This window comes from Ananas comosus, linkage group 1, assembly GCF_001540865.1.
Source record: "Ananas comosus cultivar F153 linkage group 1, ASM154086v1, whole genome shotgun sequence".
In the NCBI taxonomy this organism is placed as follows: Eukaryota; Viridiplantae; Streptophyta; class Magnoliopsida; order Poales; family Bromeliaceae; genus Ananas; species Ananas comosus.
This window is the reverse complement of record NC_033621.1, coordinates 4040505-4063982: the sequence shown is the minus strand read 5'-3', so window position 1 is coordinate 4063982 and position 23478 is coordinate 4040505. Positions and strand designations below refer to the sequence as shown.

The window sequence follows — 23478 nt, the reverse complement described above, 5'->3', positions numbered from 1 at the left end:
TTTAAATAGGATAAATTTGTCATTTTTTATTGAAAACTTTAAAGGCGCACTCTGATATTTTTAAAGTTTTGAGGGCACGTTTGAAAATTGCCCAAATAAATAAATAAATAAATAACAAGCTTCTTAACCCAAAACCCAGGAGAAGTGTTAAAAAAAACAAAAAAAAGAAACAAAAAAAAGAAAAAAATGGGCGCGCTCTCTCTCCTCCCCCTCCCCATTATCGCTCTCCCCCAATCCCTCCCCAATCCCCATCGAATCCCCTCCCCGAAGCTCCATTCCCCCTCTCCCCCTCCGTCCCCGAGCTCCACCTCGGCTCCGCCACGCTCCCTCTTCCTCGTCCGCGGCTCCGGCGGCGGAGGCGGCGGCGGGAGGCGGCGGGAGGGGTCGGAGTTCTTGGACGAGGACGGGGTCGTCGACGACATGGACGGATACCTCAACTACCTCTCCCTCGAGTACGACTCCGTTTGGGACACCAAACCCGCGTGGTGAGCGATCGATCCTTGCGCTTCAATTTTTGTACGGTTTTGTGAGATTGAATCGAATTGGGGTTTCATAAGGAGTTAGCCCAAATTAGGATGTGTCATTTCTACGGAAAATTTGGGGAGTTAAGTCGTAAAGTAGGGAGAAATGCGGAACCACATTTCTCTGGACAATTGCGCATTTGCAGATGGTAGAAAATAATAGCATATCTAAAAATAGGCATCTAATTTTCAAAAAAGGTTTAGTTTTACTACCTAATCTTAGAGGCCTTTGAAAAAGGTACTTGAACTTCAAAAGTTTCGATTTTGCTATCTAATTTCAGGGTATTTGCAAGATTTTTGATAGAACTCTAACATTGTTTTCCCCGTATCTATGTGAAGTAAGTAAGCCCTTCTTTTTTATATTCAAATTGACACACCTGACTAGCACATCCTATTTTCTAATGGGGAATTAGTTTTATTAATAGGCTTAAAAAAATATTATAATTATGAAAATAGTTCTTCAAAATGTTTATTTACGAAACTAATCTTAATCTTATGCTGTCACGCCCCAAACCCGAGGCATGACAGACGTCGCATATCTACTAATTTAGTAAATATGCAAGACTTCAGAATCAGACAAATTACATACAAAGATGATCATAAAAATAGAAATCCAAACTGTTGAAAGATGAGGTCATCAATTTAAATTCAACTAGAATCAAGAAAATCACATATAAGCAGAACTATAGTTTATTATGCAATTCAAACAAAATTTAGTCTAACTAGTGCTTTAAGTAACAAATATGGGTACGATGAAATAACAAAGTAGAAACAGATAAACAATGATTATCTACGAAGTTCAAAGTTCATATCTAAATGCAATAGAAATAAGACGAAGAGGCTAGAATCAAATCTAGCTACATCTAACGTTCACTCGCTCCCAGCCCCGCCCTGCGAATCGGTCTCAGTACCTGGGTAAGCAATCATACACCACATTAGTCGGATTAAGCATACAAATAAATAGATACACAAATTAATTCAAGCGACTGGTTTTAATTTGCAAAATTTAAGAAAACAAGAATTCATCAAAACTTCAAATTCGGATCGGATTGAAACTATAATTTTTTTCAAAGCATTTCCCTTTCGACATATAAACAAAATAAATATTGTCTCCGGTACTTAACTATATCTTATGATCCGTTGGCAAGATCCAAAGACACCCGAAGGCGTAAACAAAACAGAGGCACCCGAAGGCGCAAACAAAACAAAGGCGCGGTAGGCGCAGGCACCCGAAGGCGCAAACAAAGACGAAGCTTGCTTCTATAACAAAGTACATGTCGACATGGCCAACATTAGCATAGCAGAATACCAAGAGACATTTTAATTCAAAATTATCCAGTCACTAACTTACAGAACAGATAATCAACTTTCAAAATTCTTTGTTAAAGAAAGCCCTTCAATCACATTTGAAACTCAGTTTGCAAAAATATTTGATATACGCTTAACCCTTAATTTTTAATTCTACAAAACAAAGATTTTTACACAATCAAATTATTCCTAAATTATTTTACAAAAACTCACAGGTGTCCGGTCGCTTACCTTAACGCAGCTTCAAAGATAAAAGATATCCAGTCGAAACTGTGTAGAAATTCAATCGTCGGAACCTAAAATAGAGACACGCGATTCTCTATAAGCTAACTAAAATGAACATGCAAAGATAATATAATTATATGCAACTAGGTCGGGATGGGGCGCAAAGGGATTTAGAACAATAATTTCGACGAACCTCAAATAGCGATCAAAAGGATGAAGGAGGTTTTGAAGGATTTGGATTAATCCAAGAAGATAACATGAACGGAAATTTAAATAATAAACGAGGATTTTAATATTCAAACAGAGGGTTTAATACATATATAAAACAATTTTACGATTTACAATCGAATGGGATAAAGATTTCAAAACAAAACAACACATGCTTTCTCTTAGGCATTTTGCCGAACACATAGCGGACATTCCAATAAATGTGTAGTATGTGAAGTATTAAGCAACAAGATCATACAGAGGATACAATATATAAAATTAAGCTGCTCAAACGACGAGGATTAGGTATTACGAAGTTAGATTTTAATGATTTCAATTTTCAATAATCAAGAAACGAGTATTCAAAATAATAAAATATAACGACGAATAGAGAGGTTGGGTGATCACAAGATCCGATACAAAGGTAAAATGAGGGAAGGAGAAAAACCTTCTCGAAAACGGTGAAGACGACGACAAGATTCCGTCGATAACAAACCAAAAGAAAATAATGGCCAATGAGAAATGCGGTGGACGCGGCTACGGATGACGGCGACGACGATAGGGAACGGATGTCGTCGCGCGTGCACAAGGGAAGCGGCGGAGGTCGTACGGGCGTAGAGGGAAGAGGGGGATCGAGCGAAAGAGAGAGAGATGGATCGGGTGGGGGGGCTCGTATCAAAAGAAAGGGCCTAATTAGTTAGGGACTAATTAAGCAACAATATGCCACTGAGTCCCTCGAAGATCCGAAATTACGAAAAGGTCCAAACTTAAAGTAAATTGGAGTCAAAATAAGAAGTTAAAAGTATGGGGTGTTACATATGCGGTGAATGATTCACCGCTTTTTAAATGCGGCAAACTGTTTACCGCTTTCTCAAAACGTTAAAATTATTATTATTGTTTAATGTTATACATCTTTTGGAGTTTGGATGTAGAAAATATGTAAGTTTAGTAAAAACGCTGGTTTCTAGAAGCGGTAAATCATTCACCGCGTAAGTCTAATTTTATAAATAAAAATTTTGAATGTCTATTTTTCCAATTAAAAACCTCTGTAGCAGTAGTCGCCCAAAAATCCCTCTAATGGGCCTAACTAGAGTATCTTATGGATAATGGAAATAACAACCATAGGATGGTTACTGCAACTTTTGAAACCACAGGGCGACTAAGTGATTAAACGCTAACCACAAGAGTGGTAGTTGGATGGTGAAGAGAGGAATAGACCTTTCTGTCCGATTGCTTTATGCGAGGAAGATGAAAATAAATAATGGTGATGCAAATCGCGGGAAAGAATAGAATGATCTTGTGGCTATGTATAAAAGGATATCTTTGATTTGAGGTGTCAAATAAACTAAGCAAGTCCTATCAGTGTGATTTTATTATTTATTGCTCTTTTATTTCTATATCAGCTTAGCTTCTCTGACTAATGAATTGATATTTGCTACATAGTATATTTTCCTGCATGTTCTTCATTTTTATGTTCTGTAGCTCCCACTCTTTATAATAGACCATCTTCTTGGTTATAAATCTGTCTTTCTTTCTTCCTTTAGGTGTCAACCGTGGACTATATTGCTTACAGGCGTTAGTATAGTTGGCTGTAGCTGGATACTCATCCATTCCATACTAATTACCTCTGCAGTCTTTGTCTTGATATGTACATGGTGGTACCTCTTTCTACACTCATATCCAAAGGTTTGCATCATATCCTTGTTGAGATGGCACGCCAACTGCTTTTACTGAGTTCTCTTATCTGAATTTGCTATTTAGTTTCAGCTTTAGCTGGTCAGAATGGTTTTGGAATACTTATTAGTCAATAAGTACCTCCTTCTGCCTATTGACTTGCCATTTTAATTCTATCAAACAATACACGATATATTCCCATTCACGTTCACTAGCACTTGGTTGGTGTATCTCTAACCTGCTTGTTTAATCATATATGGAATTTCCATTTGAGCTTCATTTACACTTGATTAGTTTAAGCCGAGCTTCACAAATAGCTTGAGAATTATGAAACAACTATAAACCCATTCATAGAAATTATTATGTGTAGGTACCAAATAGCTACTTATCTCATATCATCTTTTTTAACTTCTGGATCTGAAAATGATACGACTTCATCTTGTCTTCTAGATCTGTTTCTTCTATGGCGTTGCTTTTCTAGGGGGAAAAATCTATTTAGTTGGGGTTGTCCAGTTATCCTAGGATAATGAGTACAAAGTAAATTGTGTCTGGCAGAAAGTTAGGACGATACGAACGTTTCCTATACATTTCCGTCCCATTATTGGAGATGCTGCTCAACATTTTTAGTTTTATTATTTGTTTTCCGTGGCTTTTGGAATAGGTTGGTTTTCTACCATGAAAAGTAACTGAAGCTGAAAAACCTGCTAGTGATTATTTGAATAGCTTTACGCAGACAATACTTCCACAGAAGCTCTAGCCTGGTCCAACAGGCCCTTAAAATACAATTAGATAATTCAACGTCATGTCATGAAGGAGACTAAATAACAAAACAAGGATTCTGGAGATTAATAAACTTAGTACTTAAGATGGCAAATAGAAAAAGTTACTTATCATAGGCAGGAAGTTTCATTGTACTATACCATTTTCCATATATTTATATATATTATATTCTCTTATGTTTGCACCTTAAGGCTTACTGTTTCTCGAAATTAAGTAATCAAAATATTTGCACAAAGTTTTAAGAAGTTGCTGCAAACAGCATATCATGAATTAGTACGTTTAGATATGCTAATTTCTATTCTTAACATAGATTCCATGTAGCATTTATTTTTGTAGTGCCCAGTCCATCAAATTTTAAGTTTCCCTAACAGAAAGATGATGTGGCTAGTATTTTACTTGCCACCCCATCTCACTTGCCGCTTCATCTTTTGGAGATGATTTGGTTGTTGATTTAAGGCACCATATTATGATGTTCAGTTTATCAGAGTACTTCCAAAATAATGTGGCAGCTGAATCAGTTGCCACGTTATCACCATAATATATCTTGAATTTACATGTATAAAGATTCATGCAAGATTCCATTATTAGGAAAACTAAACGCAGATTGATTAAGTGACACCCTATTGGAATATTCTAGTTTATTAACTAATTGCATTTTAAATTAAATTTTAACTACCTAAGTGAAACTTGTGGATAAGTTCAGCGACCAAAGGCAATCCACTGGTTGTGAAAGTATTAGATTACTATTTTTGACCCATTTAGTGTGATTGAAGTTATAGCTCATGACGAAATACTACGTAATCATCTCTACTAGCTAGCATTTGTTAGATCATAAATTTCCTTTTAGATACTATGTATGTCTTTATGGGAGATAGATACTATATATGTTAATGCATGTTTTTTGAGGCACAGAATATAGACGTCTAGTTCGAAAATGCTAGGAGTTCCATCTTTTCATGCCCGTCCAAGTTGTTCCGTGGAACTGAATAAAGCCAAGTTAGAAGCTTTGCTGTCTAATTCATTCTTCTTCGACTACTTACGTCAGAACGATCAAAAACTTGTTGGTTTTTAATTCTTTGTATTTAATCTTCGCATTTACAGGCATACTCGGATATGATAGCTGAGCGGCGGAGAAGGGTGACGAACGGTATTGAAGATACGTACGGTAGTAGAAAAGTCGAGGACTAGTATCAACAGAGATCTGTAAATGCTTGTAATTCTTCTAGAAGATTTGTGCTGATTGGTAAATGCAGGGTTGATGTTTCGTAAAATATTTGTAAGGATTTCTCCATATTTGTTTCGAATAGTAAATGAGATCTCTTCATTCTTCTCTAACAGTGCCACAAAATGAAAACTTTTAAAAAGATAGTTTGGTAGAAATGATCTGGAAAGAAGATGCTGCTCTTTGAAAGGGAAACATACTGCTCTATGCTTTCAATGAGGAATTGGTTCTACCTAAAATGGATGATAATCCTTTATTTATATACTGCTGCTACGAAAAAAAAATTAAAGACTTTACTGGAAGTAAATACGAGCAAAAATATGGAATGACAACAAAATATGTAATTTTTAGCTTGAATGATTACTAATTATTTTAATATATATTTTAAAATGATAATAAAATATGTAATTATATAATATGCAAATAAATATTTACCTTAAATGACAACTAATTAGAAGTTAAAATAAGTGTATAATGTGGAATTGTTACCCTACTTGGAGAACATATGAAAGTAAGAAAGAATGACAATAGGTGAAAAGCAATACAGTCACTCATAAATTGGACAGTAATCTTAAATGGAGTAATAATAGTAACTAATAAACTTCATGCAAAATACATTTTTACCATAATACAGGTAAGTAATCAGCAACATTATACACTTATTTTAAATGGAGTAATAATAGTAACTAATAAACTTCATGCAAAATACATTTTTACCATAATACAGGTAAGTAATCAGCAACATTAATCATCATTTCACTTGTCTTAAACCAGCACATAATTTTAAACCACAATGATCAAAATACACATTCAAATAGAACGAAAATACAAATCTGAAATGAGTTGATATAGTTTTGGAAAGGACAACACAATCAGGTACATAGCAAAATATATGAAATCTAAAAGCCAATAACCTTAGTAGGCACAAGATCAAAATGCATATTCAAACAAACCAGCACATAGTTCTAAACCAAAATACAAATCCGAAATAAAGAAAGCCACATAGTTTTAAACCAAAATGCAAATCTGAAATGAGTTGTCATAGTTTTAAACTACAATGATAGTTTTAAAAATAGAGCTTCAAACAAACCAGCACATTGTAAATGTAAGTAATCAGCAAATCAATCTTCATTTGGTGAATCTTCGTCTAACGTGCAAATCAATTAGTGGCATTTAAAACAAACTATCTTATATATAAAGAATGTCATTATATATGAAAATAAATTAACACCAGACATTACATAAGGCGACGCCTTTTGCAGGTTGGATTTTATCTAAGTCTGCAGCAGGTTATACAGAACTGTTTTAACAAAATTATATAAAAATTAAAAGAAATTATACAAAATTACAATAACCATAACTATAAAATATATAGAAGTTATAATTTTATTACTTTGATGAAACGATGGCTCCTAGTGATGCCTCTTCAAATAAGTCTTTGTGGATTTGTTTGTTGGTAGTACGTGAATCAAGTTGCTCTTCACATTCAATAAATAATTTCTTTTTTGGAGGGGACTTACCTCTCATGTCCAAATTTTGAGTAAAAATTTTTAACACCTTAAAGAAGGAAGACTTTACTTAAATTTCGGTGTGTTGGGTATCACTTGAAAGATGTGTTTTTCGCCAATAATTATTTTTACTACTAGTGGAAGAGTAAATTTATCTGAACCGGATAAAGTGGCTAGATTCTGAGCCGGAGAACGAACCAAATCTTGTGCAAACTTTCCAAAGATAGTAAAATTACACGAACCAATTTTATCTTCAACAATAGTATTTAATACAGGCAAGTAATTTATGCAATGAAAGAAGGCATGCAGCAGGATTGGTCCATTAGTGAAAGAAGCATCCCCCAAGCCAACCGATCTAAAAATAGTATGTGGTTGCCCATGATAAGACCATCCAAACTTCTATTCAATATTTTACATCCTCTATTTCATCCTGCCTGCATATCATGTGTTGCGTAGAAGACAACAAATAGATGCAAATAGTAAGTAGTTGCCTATAATTAGGCCGTCCAAACTTCTATTTAATATTTTGCATCCTTTATGCCTGCCAATCATCATTGCGTAGTAGAAGGGCAAGAAATAAAATGGCAATCGAAAGAAAGGAGAGGCCGATAATTAGGCCGTCCAAACTTCTATTTAATATTTTGCATCCTTTATGCCTGCCAATCATCATTGCGTAGTAGAAGGGCAAGAAATAAAATGGCAATCGAAAGAAAGGAGAGGCTTAAATCATTGGTGAAGTAAACAACAACAGAAAGTCAGTAGAGTTTAACAAAAACCAAATACTAAGAACCAACAAAAGTCAGCAAAGTTAACCAATAAAGTGAAATCCATATTAGCCTACAATGAATAAACCATGCTGGCCTATAATGAAATCTTACAGGCACATAAGATATAGTGGCAATACTTTAGTACTTTATATACTCTAGTACTCTAGTATTTTAACCAGTATGGAAATTCAAAGGGGAGTAGAAGGAATCAAAGAAAATCAACCTTTGTGAGTATGCAGTAAAGTGGAAGCTAATGTAGGATCTACAAAACAGCACAACTGTTAGTAGGATGAAGAGATAGTAACTGTAGCTGTAAAAAGTGTGCAACTCAAAAATATACCCCTTTTTGGTTTGAGGAGAAGACTGTAGCATGCAGCAAATAATAGAGGAAGCTATTTATAATATATATGACCTAAGCTTTGCACTCTTACAGAAGTCAAGAGTGAAGGCAACAATGCCAAGAGTAGGGTACTTGTGGGGAAGATCTTGAAATAATTCAGAAGATCTCGCAAGAATCCACATATAAAATAAAAAATCCCAAATTCGAGAATAAGACAGCAAGAAAAATCCAAGAGAATTTCAGTTTAATCTGTTAAAACCAACTTGAAGAGAAATAAGTGAAAAATCCAAGAGTATGCAGTAAAGTGGAAGCTAATGTAGGACCTACAAAACAGCACAACTGTTAGTAGGATGAAGAGATAGTAACTGCAGCTGTAAAAAGTGTGCAACTCAAAAATATACCCTTTTTTGGTTTGAGGAGAAGACTGTAGCATGCAGCAAATAATAGAGGAAGCTATTTATAATATATCTGACCCAAGCTTTGCACTCTTACAGAGGTCAAGAGTGAAGGCAACAGTGCCAAGAGTAGGGTACTTGTGGGGAAGATCTTGAAATAATTCAAAAGATCTTGCAAGAATCCATATATAAAATAGAAAATCCCAAATCTGAGAGTAAGACAACAAGAAAAATCCAAGAGAATTTCAGTTTAATCTGTTAAAACCAAGTTGGTGAAAATCTTTTGAAACTCTAAGGAGATCTTTAGAGAGTAAGACATGAAGAAAATTTAAGAGAATTTTAGTTTAATCTGAAAAACAAAATGGAAAGAAAATGAGTGAAAATCTTTTGAAACTGTAAGGAGATCTGTAAAGAAATATGAAAGAGAAATAAGTGATGAGTGGAAAATACAGAATGTAAAAAAAAATATATGCAATATAAAATTAGGGAGTAAGACATGGAAGGAAAATCCAAGAGGAATAGGTTAAGTTCTCGGGAATAAAAATCCAAGAAATGATTTGCTTGAAAATCTTTTGAAACTCCAAGTGAAAATCTTTTGAAATTCTCAATAAAGCTGTAAAGGAAGACTGTGAAAAATCTAGAGAGGCATCAGAGTAGATTGTTCATCACGATGGCCATCGTCCAATGGGCTGGCTCATCCCATCCGCGGTCCAATCGAGCGGTGGAGACATCCAGAGAGGCATCAAAGTAGGGGATTGGGTAGGAGCGCCTAGATCAGCTGGTCATCATGACATCCAACATGATGGCCACAGATCCAACTTCGATGCCCAACGTCCAATAGACGGGCTCATCCCATCCGCGGTCGAACCGACGGGCGGAGCAATCCAAAGAGGCCTCGGAGAGCTTACCTCCATACGTAGGGGGATAGGGCACTCATCATGAAGAGAGACATCCAGAGAGGCATCATAGTAGGGGATTGGGTAGGAGCGCTTAGATCGGTTGGTCATCATGACATCCAACATGATGGCCACAGATCCAACTTCGATGGCCAACGTCCAATAGACGAGCTTATCCTATCCGCGGTCCAATCGCACGGCGGAGCGATCCAGAGAGGCATCGGAGTAGGGGATTGGGAAGAACTGCCCGGATAGACTTGACATCCAACCGGATGGGCACAAGTCCAACACGATGGCCACCATCCAATTGACGGGTTCATCTCGTCTGCGGTAGAATTGATCGGCGGAGATCTAGAGAGGCCTCGGAGAGCTTACCTCGATAGGTAGGGGAATAGGGCACTCATGAGCGAGAGAGAGGTAGAGAAGGGCAGAGTAGCGGGCAAAAAGAAAGAGGGAGGGCATGGAAAGACGCCTCGGAAGAGACATACAGGGAAGATAAGGAGAAAGTAGGGCAGCATAGGGAGGAAAAGGAGAGATAGGGAGAAAAGGAAGAAGGATCTAGGGAGAAGAGACAGAGTAGCGAGCAAGAGGAGAGAAGGAGCGCGTGGAGAGATGCCTAGAAAGAGGTGTACAGGGAGGATAGGGAAAAAGTAGGATAGCATAGGGAGGAAAGAGATATAGGGAGAAAGGGAAGAAGGAAGGATTTAGGGAGAAGGGGAAGAAGGATTTAGGGAGAAGAGACAAATACAGTACAGAATAAAAAAATAGGTTATGAACGTGAAGGCATAAAATACTGCCACGTGTATCGTCAAAACCATCACCTCAACCCTACATCTCTCCATCCAATGGCTAAAAACTCAAAAGCACAACCCTCATGGTGTTTTTGGGAGTATTCTAGCTCAACTCTGTATAAAATTGAGTTAGAATACTTTTAGAAGCACCAACCCCTTAGTGCTTCTAAGTTACCAGCCCTTAGATATATTCCTTGATTACTAATAGCCTTTGGATCAAACACTATTCCACATACCACCACCTACCACCATCATCTCAACCCTACATCTCTCCATCCAATTACTAAAAACTCAAAAGCACCACCCTCATGGTGCTTTTGGAAGTATTCTAGCTCAACTATATATATATATAGAGAGAGAGAGAGAGAGAGAGAGAAAATTAGGCTGGAATACTATTAATAGTAAAATACTCTTTTTGCTATCAAGTTTTTAACCCTTAGATGAAAAATTGTAGGGTTAGGATGATATTAGTCAGTTAAAGTTGAGTGGACCCCCTAGGGTTGAGTGGTCCCTACAGGGTTATAGTATTTAATCAAATGATTAGAAATGATGAAAAGATTTGATCCAAAGGCTAAAAAACTGGTAGCAATAATAGAATTTTGCTACTAATAGTAGCCCGGTCCAACTATATATATATATATATATATATATATAGAGTGAGGCTACTGTGCTATCGGAATCACGGAGCCTTTCGTGCTTCCAACTCGTTTTCGATGTTGCGACTTTCGAATCGTCGATCGGCTCCGTTAAACTTGATCTAGAGTATTTGGAGTACCTAGAAAATAAATTTTATTATTTTTCGATATCATTTCCCTAGTGATCGAATGGGCTCAAATCAACAAATTTCAATGGCCGTAGTGAGCCGTTTGCAAGTTTAACGGTGTAGAAATATCCAAATCACGTGAAATTTTGATAGAAAATTCTTTATACTATATAAAACAAGATCAATATCTTTGATTTAAAATTTTAATGTCATATTGTTACATTTTGTAATATTTTTATTTTCAGCCGTTGATTTCGAGCCCCTTCGTTCATTAGGCAAATGATATCGTAAAATCATAAAATTTATTTTTTAGGTACTTCAAATACTCTAGATCAAGTTTAACGGAGCCGATCGACGATTCGAAAGTCGCAACATCAAAAACGAGCTGGAAGCACGGCATAGTAGCCTCACTCTATATATATATATATATATATATATATATTGACAACATGGCAGTTGTTGATTGCTCGTTCCAGTACAAATTGGGCTCGATTGCAAGAGTTCAAGTTCGATCATTTGCTTCGTCGTAAATGGGAAGATGTAACAATTCTTTACGACCAAATGACGAAAATGATTCTGGCCTGGGTTGACATGAAAGATGCAAAATGTTAAAATAATCAAAAAAAAAATCTCAACCATAAATAACTTCCGTGATGCTTCATCGCCCAAAAAACAGGAAATGGCTAGTTATTTATGAAGGAAACATATTCTAAATAAACAAACAGACCATTAATCACTCGCGGCAAACCAAACACAACCAAATCTAGGGGTTAAAGAAGCAGCAATCTCAACAATTTTTTTCCCTTTTTCTTCTTTTCGTAACTATAGATCATACTACTATTCAAAGTTTCACGCATCACATACCAGTAAAACAATCAATAGTTGGAGGATCATGACTGAGAAAAAAATAATAATAATAATAATAGAAGATTATTTACCAGTGCCACACTATCCTCACTCACAAGAGTGTTGTTTTATTAACACAAGAATGCAAAACCTTTTCTTCAAACACCAGTTCTGATAGACTCTATAACTACTGCACTATCAACAAACGAGCGAGAGAGGAAAAAAGAGTCGGAGGGTATTGGATTCAGATGGTAGGGGACGGACCGCGACCAATCCAGCTAAAAAAGTGGGAGGTCTGCCTCATCAAAGCCATCCACGTAATAAAATGGGGCATTCGCGCCATGTGCGTCCTCATTTCCGCTCCCCAGGTCACTGCTGTAGATGCTCTCGCTCGAGCTGGCCGAGAGAGAGACGTCAATAGACAACGGCAAGCTCACGTCGCTGCTTGTTTCGCTGTCACTAGCGTGTCCGATGTCCATTGAGCTGCAACTGCATGAAAATGATATAATGCCTTAGAATATTTAGTCATAAAATTTCACTAGTGCCCCCATGGCAACCCTTAGTTACATTGAAAGGCCCTGCAAAAGTTTGAAATAAAACAAATGCCATAGCATTAGGTGACAAAAGATCATAAATTGCTGCTTACATATAATGTTTGCCCCTGGACTACACTCACAACATTATAAAAGCACTCCCCAGGAAGGAATAAAAAGGGTATTTATGAACCCACTCGACTGCTTTCTGATCTGAGATACAAAACTTTGGAGAGACAAATAACACAATTCCTCACTAGTTAAACCTGAGAGAGAGAGAGAGAGAGAGAGAGAGAGAGAGAGAGAGAGACCTTCCTTCCGAAGGAAATTCGGCAATCAAACATATTTCTGGTCTTTCTTTTGACAGCCGTGATATTGGAATTGTACTGCAACAATTTAAAGGGGGAAAAAAGAACAATTTAAAGGGGGGGAAAAAGAATGCGTGAAGAGCTAGGAAAGAGCAATTAACCTTTGTTAATAGATTAAGCATTGCATTTTGGTACCTTAAGCTAAAGCATCTCTCGTTCCAATCAACATGTGCAGAAAGGCCATCTTTATTTGATACATCCTGGTAAGAGAAATCACGAGACATCGGGACAAACAACTTGATATATTATAGTTATCAAACATCCAGGGGCATGTTGTGAATACAAAGCCACATAAAGTAAATTGTCAAGCTCCTTACCACATATCTCAATTGTTTACAATCTCCATCCAGCACAGCTGAAAAGAACCGAGAAACTTCAACCTGCATGAAAAGTAAAACATTAAAAATTGCCGATTATTTAAGGTTGCAAAGAATGAAGGTGGCATTCCGGAACCCTCACTTCTTTAAGATGCAAACAGTCACGGAGAATCAAGGCCTCCAGTGCAAAGGTGTCCGTGCCACTCCCAAGGTTCCTGATCAACTAGCAAATACAAGTCAGGAAAGAGAACATTATAGGTGAAGCATAAGCTAGAAGATCACAAAAGAGTAGCCTCAGAAGGTAGCAACACAATACAAACCTTAAAAAGGTGCCTGTAATTGATAAAGAAGTTGAGAAGTCCACATATTTAAGATTGCACAAGCCCTGCAAAACCAAAACCCTTTCCTTGAGATATAGCCTGTATTGTAACAGGAACAAGTTTAATATCTGAAAAACCGACAAAAATGGCAAGATATCATTATAAAAGAGACAGCTACTCCTGGAACTGAAACAATTCATATACAGTAATAGCAAGTAATTTAAGACTAAATATACAGTAGTTTTTCAACAGCTAAGATGTATGATGTATACAAGAGGGTATGTTCTCTAAATAGGAGGGAAATAAAAAAAGAAAGAAATGTTACCTTAACTAGTATACTGACTTTATGATCATGGAGTTTGAACCCCCTGAGAGACAATGATGATATATTAGGACAACCTTTCACCAGATCAGAACAAGTTGATGACTTCAAACCATCATCTCTGCCTGATAGGACACAGCTTTCACATGAACAAGCGAAGCATAGACAGAAGAATAAAAAGAGAACTAGGGATGGAGTTTACCGATATCGGAGGACTCGATGAACAACCGTTCTATTAAACAACAATACTTGCTGATTGCTGTCAAAGTTTGCCTCAGCTCAACAGGTCTGTTCAAATAGCATGAGTTAATAGGGCACCCACTTTCTCAAGTAAAAAGAAAAACTTTCCAAAGCAAAGATATCAGAGCCTGGAGATTAGGGATGAAAAATGCGTCAGATATGAATCGGATGGTATTCAATCCATATTCTTATCCATATTTTTGTGTCAGATCTGGATACAGATTCGGATATTGATGGGATACAAGATTCAAAGCCATATCTAGTAGAAACGGTTTCGGAAGCTGGTCAGATTTTAAATAGATACGGATATGAATATTTGAAATATTATATAAAGCTAAAAGCAAAAAAAAAAATTATCAATATACATGTAAGATTTTTAAATTTTATAAAAATATTTTAAAAAATATGAAAAAGCTTTTGAATTCTAAAAAGTTAATATTAAAGAGGAATTTTAAAGAAAGTGTAAAATGTTGAAAATATATCACAATCTGTTCAGATTTGGATAATACGAATATGAATCCGAATGCGAAGAATTATAGTAAATCCATATCCAAATTCAAATCTGAATATAGGTCGGATAGCAAAATTCTAACCCATATTTGAAAATTTTCAAATGCAGAGTCAGGTCGGGTCGGATAATATCCGACCGTTTTCACCCCTACTGGAGATGGGTTAAGCAGATTTGCTTCATATAAGAAACAACAGAAATATTTAGAAACAAATATTACTATAACAAAGTTGAAAAGAAGCATTTGCTATAAGTGATCTGATATGCTTATGCCAAGAAGGAAGAAGCCATCAAAAATAGAAAATTTGAGATAAAAAGGCACAATTGATATCACTCACAGCCCAACAAGTTTCAGATCTGCAAGAGACTGGCATGCCTTGAGTGCTAAGCAGAGAGCAGCATTGTTCATTTTATCGATATTGTACAAGTAAAGCTTCCGCAAAAGCGCCCTTCCACACATAAAAGAATATATCAACTGAAAAACAAATCAAATTATCAAAAGCCTCAATTAATTTTCCCATACCCTGCAGCACCACCGTCCAAACTTAAAGCTGCAAGGCATGACCTGCTAAGAACAGATGATTCCCTCATTTGGCTGGGCCGGGTTTCATCTGATGAAAGTCCGGGTGAATCTTTGGGACAAAGTGTGTAATGAGATGCCTTTGAACTTGGACTAGGCCATCTACCAAGCTTCAGTGACCTAATAATGAAAACAATTAGAATATATATAATATGTGTCTGAGATAAATTAAAAGGAAATTTTTCATGGCGACAATTACTTGTGGTCAATGCAATAAGATACAGAACTAATATCTTTATATTGTTCACTTGATGATGCATAAGATTTTGGTCGGTCAGACGCGACAAAGAATAAAGAAATTCAAGCTAACCTGAAAAACCTTAATAGAAGTTAGAAGAAAACCACAATGTCGGCTAACCTAGAAACCTTTCCTATCTTCAGAGAAGGCATATTAGCTAAAAATTGCCATAGATATGATCTCCCAAAAGGGAGGCAATGACAGAAAGGTTCTAAGTTAGCGTAGAAATTATGTGACTTTTTAAGTTAATTAAGGCTTTTTTATATAATGTCTCAAATAGCTCGCCAGTAATTTTATTAATTTGAAACTAGATAGATGACATCAAATGAATTTTAAAATCATAATCATGCTGATCAACCAAACAACCCAAAATTAGCGTTATATCAATAAGGAACATTTGGCCTTGTCAAACAAGTTTTAAAATCACATTGGTCGACCAAACAACCCAAAATTACAAGTGCTTCAGTGTTATGTCTATAATAAACATTTGGCCTCGCCACTATACTTCTAAAGCACTTTTACCAGAATGCAAGATGCCAAATGCTGTGGCTCAACAGCAATTTTCCTGTAATTTTAGCAACTGAATTACCTCCATTATGTATGACAACTATGTACAGCATACGTTAGATGAATCTAAAGCATTAGAAAATTTGGAAGCGAAAAGTGCAGCACAAGTTAATGATTGCGAAATATAACATATCACCATCTCTGGATATGAATAGAGAATCTCACCGAAGGTTCTTTCCCGCCCTTTGTATCATTGTAGACACAACCGTATTAGTAAATCTCGGCACTACCGCAGTTAAATCAATATCGGTGTAGCATAATGAATCGGTCGCACACTTGTTAAATAGTGAACAAGTAGCAGAAGCATGGCAAAGACTCCGAGTATCTAGCATGGCGAATACCTTCAGACAACATAGCCCATAGATTTCTTTGTTAGTAAATTGCCTCTCCAAAGATATAATAAAGGTACAAGAAGTGTATTACTAGTTGCACCATGTACTCTACGAAGATACAAGATCATAGAGGCATATTGCATCTGGAAAAAAAGGAAAATCAGACTACAGCTAAAACTATATAGATGATTTTTAACTTCAAAAAAAAAATTATATAGATAGTAGTTTTTACAGAAACTAGCAAATGGAGTAATAGTATCACAGAAATACTAAATGGGAAAGGGTAAAAACCATTTTGAGTGGAGTATGACAGGAATACTAAATGGGAAAAGGTAAAAACAGTTTTGAGATGCAAAGTGCTGGTGTGTAATAGGATAGAGAAAGTAGAGTAGAGTATGTTGCAATATTGATATAATATGAATTTCATGGGATCATAGATATTCAACACAGTGCCTACTAAGACATGGCTTTTGGTGTGAGAATATGACACGAGAAACTTAAAAAGTTAAGAAATACAAACACAATTATTTGTTAGAGCTGTATAAGAAAAACTTGAGGAAAAACTAAGGAAGATCTCCAACTTCTATAGACATGTACTATCATGTAATGCTACATATAAATGCATCAAGAGGAATAACAGGGACAAATAACATAGTCAGCACGTCAAACACAACAGATCATAGAACAGGTAAAGCCAAGCCATTCAAAAAATTGACTAAATATAAAGATACCCCTTGCTTTAGCCCCAATCTCAATTCTCAACTAACCCCTTGCATTAAAAATTGCGTCAACTACCAACCCTTCACTTTACCACCATCTCAAATATATCAAAAAATTTGGGAAAATTGTAAGAATTGACTAAAACGAGTTAGCATCACATTGTTCCCCATCTCAACATCTGTCTAGAAAAATAGATAAAAAAAAGTTTATATAAAAGATATCTCCTATTTTGCTTATACTATCAATGATAGTTTATTGGGCAAATTTATTCAATTTATACGATTCTATTGCATAACTTACAATGTTTTATAGCTGAATTCAATAATCAACCCAAATAGCTAGACCTATAAGAGATAATGGCAAAATAAACCCAACTAATAACTTAAGTCGATATTTTGTAACATTGTGTGTGAAACGGTAATAGAGAATATCCAAAAACCCAACTAATAACTTAAGTCGATATTTTGTAACATTGTGTGNTCAGCCCAAACAATTTAGAGGTGAATGCAATGTTCTGTTAAAGCGAACCATCTATTCCTACTAATTTAAATAAGCTAGATTAGTCCTTTTCCTTCAGTTAACCTTCATCTGTAGTGTCCTAGTGTCCTAATCAAAGATCACAGTTTATTCTCTCAAAGTTTCTTAAATAGGTTTCTATTTTATATTCATCTCAGACTCCTAAAACCTCAAAGAGTCCGCTAAAATTGAACATTGTCATGGATATCCCCTTATGTGTCTCGCATTTCAATAGCCGTGTAAGTACAAAAACATGCAAGAGCTCTTCCCATACTCCTTCGTCCTTTATGACTGAAGAACACATGGCTCTTATCTCGTAGTTGTTTAGATACTTATTAACAGTCGCATACAATTATCTACAGACATTTTAGTGACATGCTAGGGATACTAATAGACTATGCATTTTAAAACCAGCCAATATCCAAGGTTGTAAATAGCGGATAACGGGTACATAGCGTTCGGAGAGTCTCATAGCGGTAAGCGGATAGCGGGCGCTATGAACCCATAGCGGGTTTTATAAAAGCAAATTTAATATGTTTATGTTTCTTATAAAATACATATAATTTTGAAGAAAAGACAACTAATCATTCTTTTTTTTAGTATTGCAAGTCTATATATTTAATGTTATTATCTATTAAGAATTTAAGATTAACTTTAAAATATTTAGCAAACCAAAAAGATGACGATATATGATTCTCTTTTAAAAACGGATCACCTTTTTATCTTCCAAACCGTAGAAAAGGGTTTATTTCATTTAAGGATCCGACTCGATAAACCATTTTAACCCGTTTGTATTTTTTAAAGGTTTGGCCTCATAGCGCCCGCTTTTCTACCGCTTTATAGCGGCCGCTTTAGCGGGCGCCACGCCGCTAAAGCGACCGCTATGAACCCGAAGCGCTATATACCGCTTTATATATTACAGCGTTGCAGTAACACCTAAAAACCGCTATAGTGGCCACTATGGCGGGCATAGCGGCCACTATTTAAAACACTGCCAATATCAATGGAAATTTCTCTTAAAATCTCTGCAAGGTTCGAGGCATAAATTTAGAGCAAAAGAAGTGATTGCTAATGTGAGTATTTTAGTAGTACACTCCTAACTAGTTATCCATATCCAGAAAAAGAACAAAAAGCCTTCCAATATGACTTTATTTACTCTTAATTCGTAGTCTTCCGTGCCTTCTAACAACTCTTGCTGTCTCTTAGTGCCCCCAACAATGTAAATGCACTATCTAAACTCCCAGCCTTCAAAGTTGGAAGCTTGTCGTGACCTGCTATGCTCCATTCCATACATCTAGCATGATTTACTTATTTCTCTTTCTCTGTTTTACTCACTCCATATCTCTTAAATCAACTTTTATTAATTTTCTTCAACCAATAGCTGCGATTCCATTTCCAGCGCACTGCGATTACAATTTTTTATGACACATCATTTTTGGTTTGTGAGACCTAGGTAATCCTATATATAAGATATAATAGGGCTAAACCTTTTAATATGGCTATAGTTTTTTGAGTGGTGGCTAGATCTAAGAGGTTAAGAGAGTTAAGCATGCTAGGATTAGAGTAGTCCCATAATGGGCAACCCTCTAGAAAGTGGGGCGTCACATGGTTTGTCTATGTCACTATCCGATGAAGGAATTTGGAGTACATTAAAAAAATAATAATAACAGAGTAAGCAATCAACAATCACAAGACTAATGTGTTTACCTAAATCAATTCAACTAACCCTTAATAGCTTATATTTTAGTTCATTTAGAATAATCAATACATACATACATGATCGGTTCCCTAAACAGTAAGAAGAAGCATCAACCATGAGATAGAGAACAAGAGGTCGCGATTACTCTGATGGTGAGATCGGGGGGGAGAGGCCACGCCGCGGCGTTGTGCAACGAGGCGCGCTTGCGCGCGGATCTCCCGGCGGCGTCGAGCAGGGCCGATCCGGCGCGCGCGGCGGCGGCGACGAGCGCCTCCTTCTCGTGCTCGAGGACGGCGGCGCCGAGGAGGCGCTCGAGGGAGAGGTGGAGGGAGACGGAGGGGTCGAGGGCGCCGGCGACGAAGCACTCGAGGAGGCCGTCCATGGCGGAGGCGGCTGAGCAGGGCGAAACCCTAGGAACGGAGGAGGACGACGAGGAGGGGTCGTTAGGGCACGGGCGCTTGGAGAGGGGAGAGGAGGCGGAGGGGAGGAGCGCGTCCATGTCGCGTGGAGTCGGAGTGGCGAGAACGGAGAGGGATTGAGAGAGAAAGAGAAAGGGAAATGATGCTGAGAAGAAGAAGACGATATGATGATGGAGTAGGGGCTGTAGTGTACTCGTACGGTAGGAAAAATTTTAGAATGTAACGGGTATATTGGTCACTTGGCGTAACAAATTAATTAAATATTTTTTTTAGAGTATATATTTTATTATAATTATAAAAAATATTTTTATTGTTTTTTTATTTGAAAAGAATGAATGTGATTGGCTTGTTATTGATGACGTGATGCAAATATGATAGTATAGAATTCCTCGTACGGGAAGGGAGGGGGCGAATATCTGGGAGTGGAAAAATTCTAGAATGCAACGGGTATATTGGTTACGTTGCGTAACAAATCAATCAAATATCTCTTTTTATAAATATATGTCCCATTATGATTAGAAAAAAATATTTTTATTGTATTTTTATCTGAAAAAAAAAAATATGATTGACTTATTATTGATGACATGGTGCAAGTATATTCCTCCTTTCAGTGAGAAGATGTGGGACTTTTTTTGGGAAGTGGGCTGCGGGCATGCCACGTGTACAAAAAATAAAAGTTAAGTGAAAAAATTACTGCCACGTGGCACTGGCAGGGACGGAATCCAGCTCGCTCTTTAGGGAGGAATTCTACACTGTCACACTTGCACCACGTCATCAATAACAAGCCAATCACATTCCTTCTTTTTAAACAAAAGTACAATAAAAATACTTTTTTACAATCATGATGGGACATATATTCTTAAAAGGATTAATTTGATTGGTTTGTTACGCCACGTCACTAATATACCCGTTGCATTCTAGAATTTTTCCTCTTTAGGAGCCAACAACTTGGGTTTAGCACAACTTGGGTTTAGCAATCTTTAAATTAAATTGTTTGTTTACTGAACCAGCCTTTTAGTTCATTTAATAAACGAATTGAATATGAGTTTGGATCAGTTCGGTTGTATTCAGCTTCATAACAGCTCAAAATATATATTATTTAAAGAATATACACTTATATGTATATATATATATATAAATAAATAATTTTATATATATTTAATATAATGTAGATTTTTATTATTTAATTTTTAGTCTAACTTAAATATAAAACTCAACTCAATTATAAATGGGTTAATTTCATACAGGTTACTATAAATATAGTGAATGACAAATATATTCATATAAAGTTAAACTTTCGTATGTTATCTCTACAAAAGACCTAATATTTATAAATATGTTACTTTGGTTTGTTACCGTTAGAGAACTATTTATTTTTTCAATTTTGTCATTACAAAAACGTCTCTCCAAAAATCATAACAGTATGATATAAGAGTGATAAAAATATTAAAAACTAATCAGGTTTAAGTATTTAACTTATGATTAACTAAAGTTTTTTAACATATTCTAACAACAGGAACATATTAGAAAATATCAGGATTTTTGTAGGGACAATATATAAAAGTTGAACTTTATAGGAATATATTTGTCATTCACTATATTTGCATAAATCTGTACAAAATTAACTCATTATAAAAATACAAATTTATACATATATATATATATATAGAGAGAGAGAGAGAGAGTTGAGCTGAAATACTATCGGTAGCAAACGGGCTCCATTGCCATCCATTTATTTTCGATGATGGAGCCTCGAAATTGACGATCGGTACCGTTGAAAATGATCTACACCACTTGAAATATCTAGAAATCAAATTTCAATTTTTTTCGATATTATTTTCTTGTTCATGAAGTGGGCGCAAAAATGAACGGCTGAAAATGAATATTCTTTAAAAAGTGACGATAAGAATTTTGTAATCAAGATCGAGAGTATAAATCTTGTTCAAAATAGTTTAAAGAATTTTTTAACCAAAATTTAATTGATTTGGATAGCTTTACACCATTAAACGAGAAAACGCCTCATATCGACCATTAAAATTACAAATTTTGAAACTCTTTGATCATTAGGTAAATGATGTCGAAAAACTTTGAAATTTGATTTCTAGATACTTCAAGTGTTATAGATCATGTTCAATGGTGTCGATCGTCGATTTAAAGACTCCATTATAAAAAACAAATGGATGGCAATGGAGCCCATTTGCTACCGATAGCATTCCAGCTCAACTCTCTCTCTCTTTCTCTCTCACTATATATATATGAATTTTTCGACTCGATATTCGACAAGTTAATTCGTATTCAGCTTGTTTGTGAAACGAGCTAAACATGAGCCCGCCCCAATTTACTCCATTTCGTCTTATTGACACCCTCGAGAGGCACTAGATAGTACAATTTATTCGAATCATAGATTTATTTTAAATTAAATATTTAATTTTATAAAATTTTAATTTTATTATTTAATTTTTTTAATCTATTTAATTTGAGTGAGTTAAAAATATTTTGACTTCATAATTTAAGCTAATTATTTATTTCAATAAATTTATAGCTACGAGAATTATACAAAGCATAATAATTAAACCTATAGAGATAAATGATACATTCACATTTTAAATTTAAAATATCGTTGACTGATTCAAATCAAATAAATTAAAATGTTGGGTAATAAAATCCAAATTTTAAGAGTTGGATAGTCAACTTAAAATGATATATAATTCAGATAAATGTTATGCATTTTTACCAAAATTTTTTATACTGTTTTATCCCACAAGTGTTATATAAAGGTTATGGTAGCTAGAGATGCGCTGATCAACAAGTGACATGTCTAATTAGTCTATCTTTTGTTGTTCCTTTGATTTAAAGCATAGTTAGTTAATTCGGATTCGGCAAAAATTCGGTACGAATATAATATGTATAAAATTTATTTTTGAATTTTTTAATTTGTTAAAAAATTCGGCTTAAAAAATAAATTCGGTATAAAATATAAAATATAATATATAAAATAAAAGATAATCTATTTTTAAAAATAAAAATTATAAATTTTTTATTCATATTTTTAATAATTCCGGAATAATTCTTGAATTATTCGGCTGGTCCAAAAATTGGCGAATAATTCTCTTTCTTTCGAAAAAAAAATCGTAAACGGACCGTTTAATTCGAAGTTTCAATAATCCGTGAATAATTCGCGAATAATTTGCGAATTAACTAACAAAGATTTAAAGACTACAGTCCAACTAGATTTTTTCCAACTCGGGTTTTGTTAGGAAAAATATTTATATCTAAATCTGATTGTAATCAAAATCTTACTAAATATTATTTAGATTTTGATTACAATCAAATTTAGATATAAATATTTTTCCTGACAGGTTTATCTTGGAGAGGATGGTCCAGAAGTACAAAGTATTAGTCAAAACGTGTAAGCATTCGGCTTTTCAGATCTCAGCTGCTAATCTGGACCAAGTTCAAGTGATAGGTGCTGGAGCCATGCACTTAATTCGCGATTCATTTATAAATTATTGAAAATTGGAATAAAATAGTACGTATGAGATTTTTTTCTAAAAAG

The 23478-nt window shown here is 35.4% G+C and overlaps 2 protein-coding genes and 1 long non-coding RNA gene across 6 annotated transcripts; 1 reads left to right on the top strand and 2 right to left on the bottom strand.

The window, feature by feature from the left end:
• LOC109708397 lies at nt 172-6050 on the top strand. Its single transcript, XM_020230121.1, has 3 exons — nt 172-485; nt 3806-3947; nt 5817-6050. The coding sequence occupies exons 1-3, from the start codon at nt 187-189 to the stop codon at nt 5901-5903; spliced, it is 528 nt and encodes a 175-aa protein (XP_020085710.1). The 5' UTR covers nt 172-186; the 3' UTR covers nt 5904-6050.
• On the bottom strand, nt 1196-2833 carry LOC109708406. 2 transcript variants are annotated; one of them, XR_002215721.1, is made up of 2 exons: nt 2710-2833; nt 1196-1432 (listed from the first exon to the last, which is right to left on the bottom strand). It is a non-coding gene; the product is annotated as an uncharacterized LOC109708406 (long non-coding RNA). The 2 variants fall into 2 exon arrangements; XR_002215722.1 differs by lacking the exon at nt 2710-2833 and adding an exon at nt 2061-2129.
• LOC109717879 (F-box protein SKIP17-like) lies at nt 12291-20077 on the bottom strand. 3 transcript variants are annotated; one of them, XM_020243825.1, is made up of 12 exons: nt 19649-20077; nt 16402-16577; nt 15375-15551; nt 15190-15300; nt 14306-14391; nt 14107-14228; nt 13782-13909; nt 13604-13676; nt 13462-13524; nt 13280-13380; nt 13088-13162; nt 12291-12732 (listed from the first exon to the last, which is right to left on the bottom strand). In XM_020243825.1, the coding sequence occupies exons 1-12, from the start codon at nt 20000-20002 to the stop codon at nt 12522-12524; spliced, it is 1677 nt and encodes a 558-aa protein (XP_020099414.1). In that variant the 5' UTR covers nt 20003-20077; the 3' UTR covers nt 12291-12521. The 3 variants fall into 3 exon arrangements, with proteins under 3 accessions (XP_020099414.1, XP_020099423.1, XP_020099431.1); XM_020243834.1 differs by having other exon boundaries at nt 13280-13344; nt 19649-20076; XM_020243842.1 differs by having other exon boundaries at nt 13782-13846; nt 19649-20076.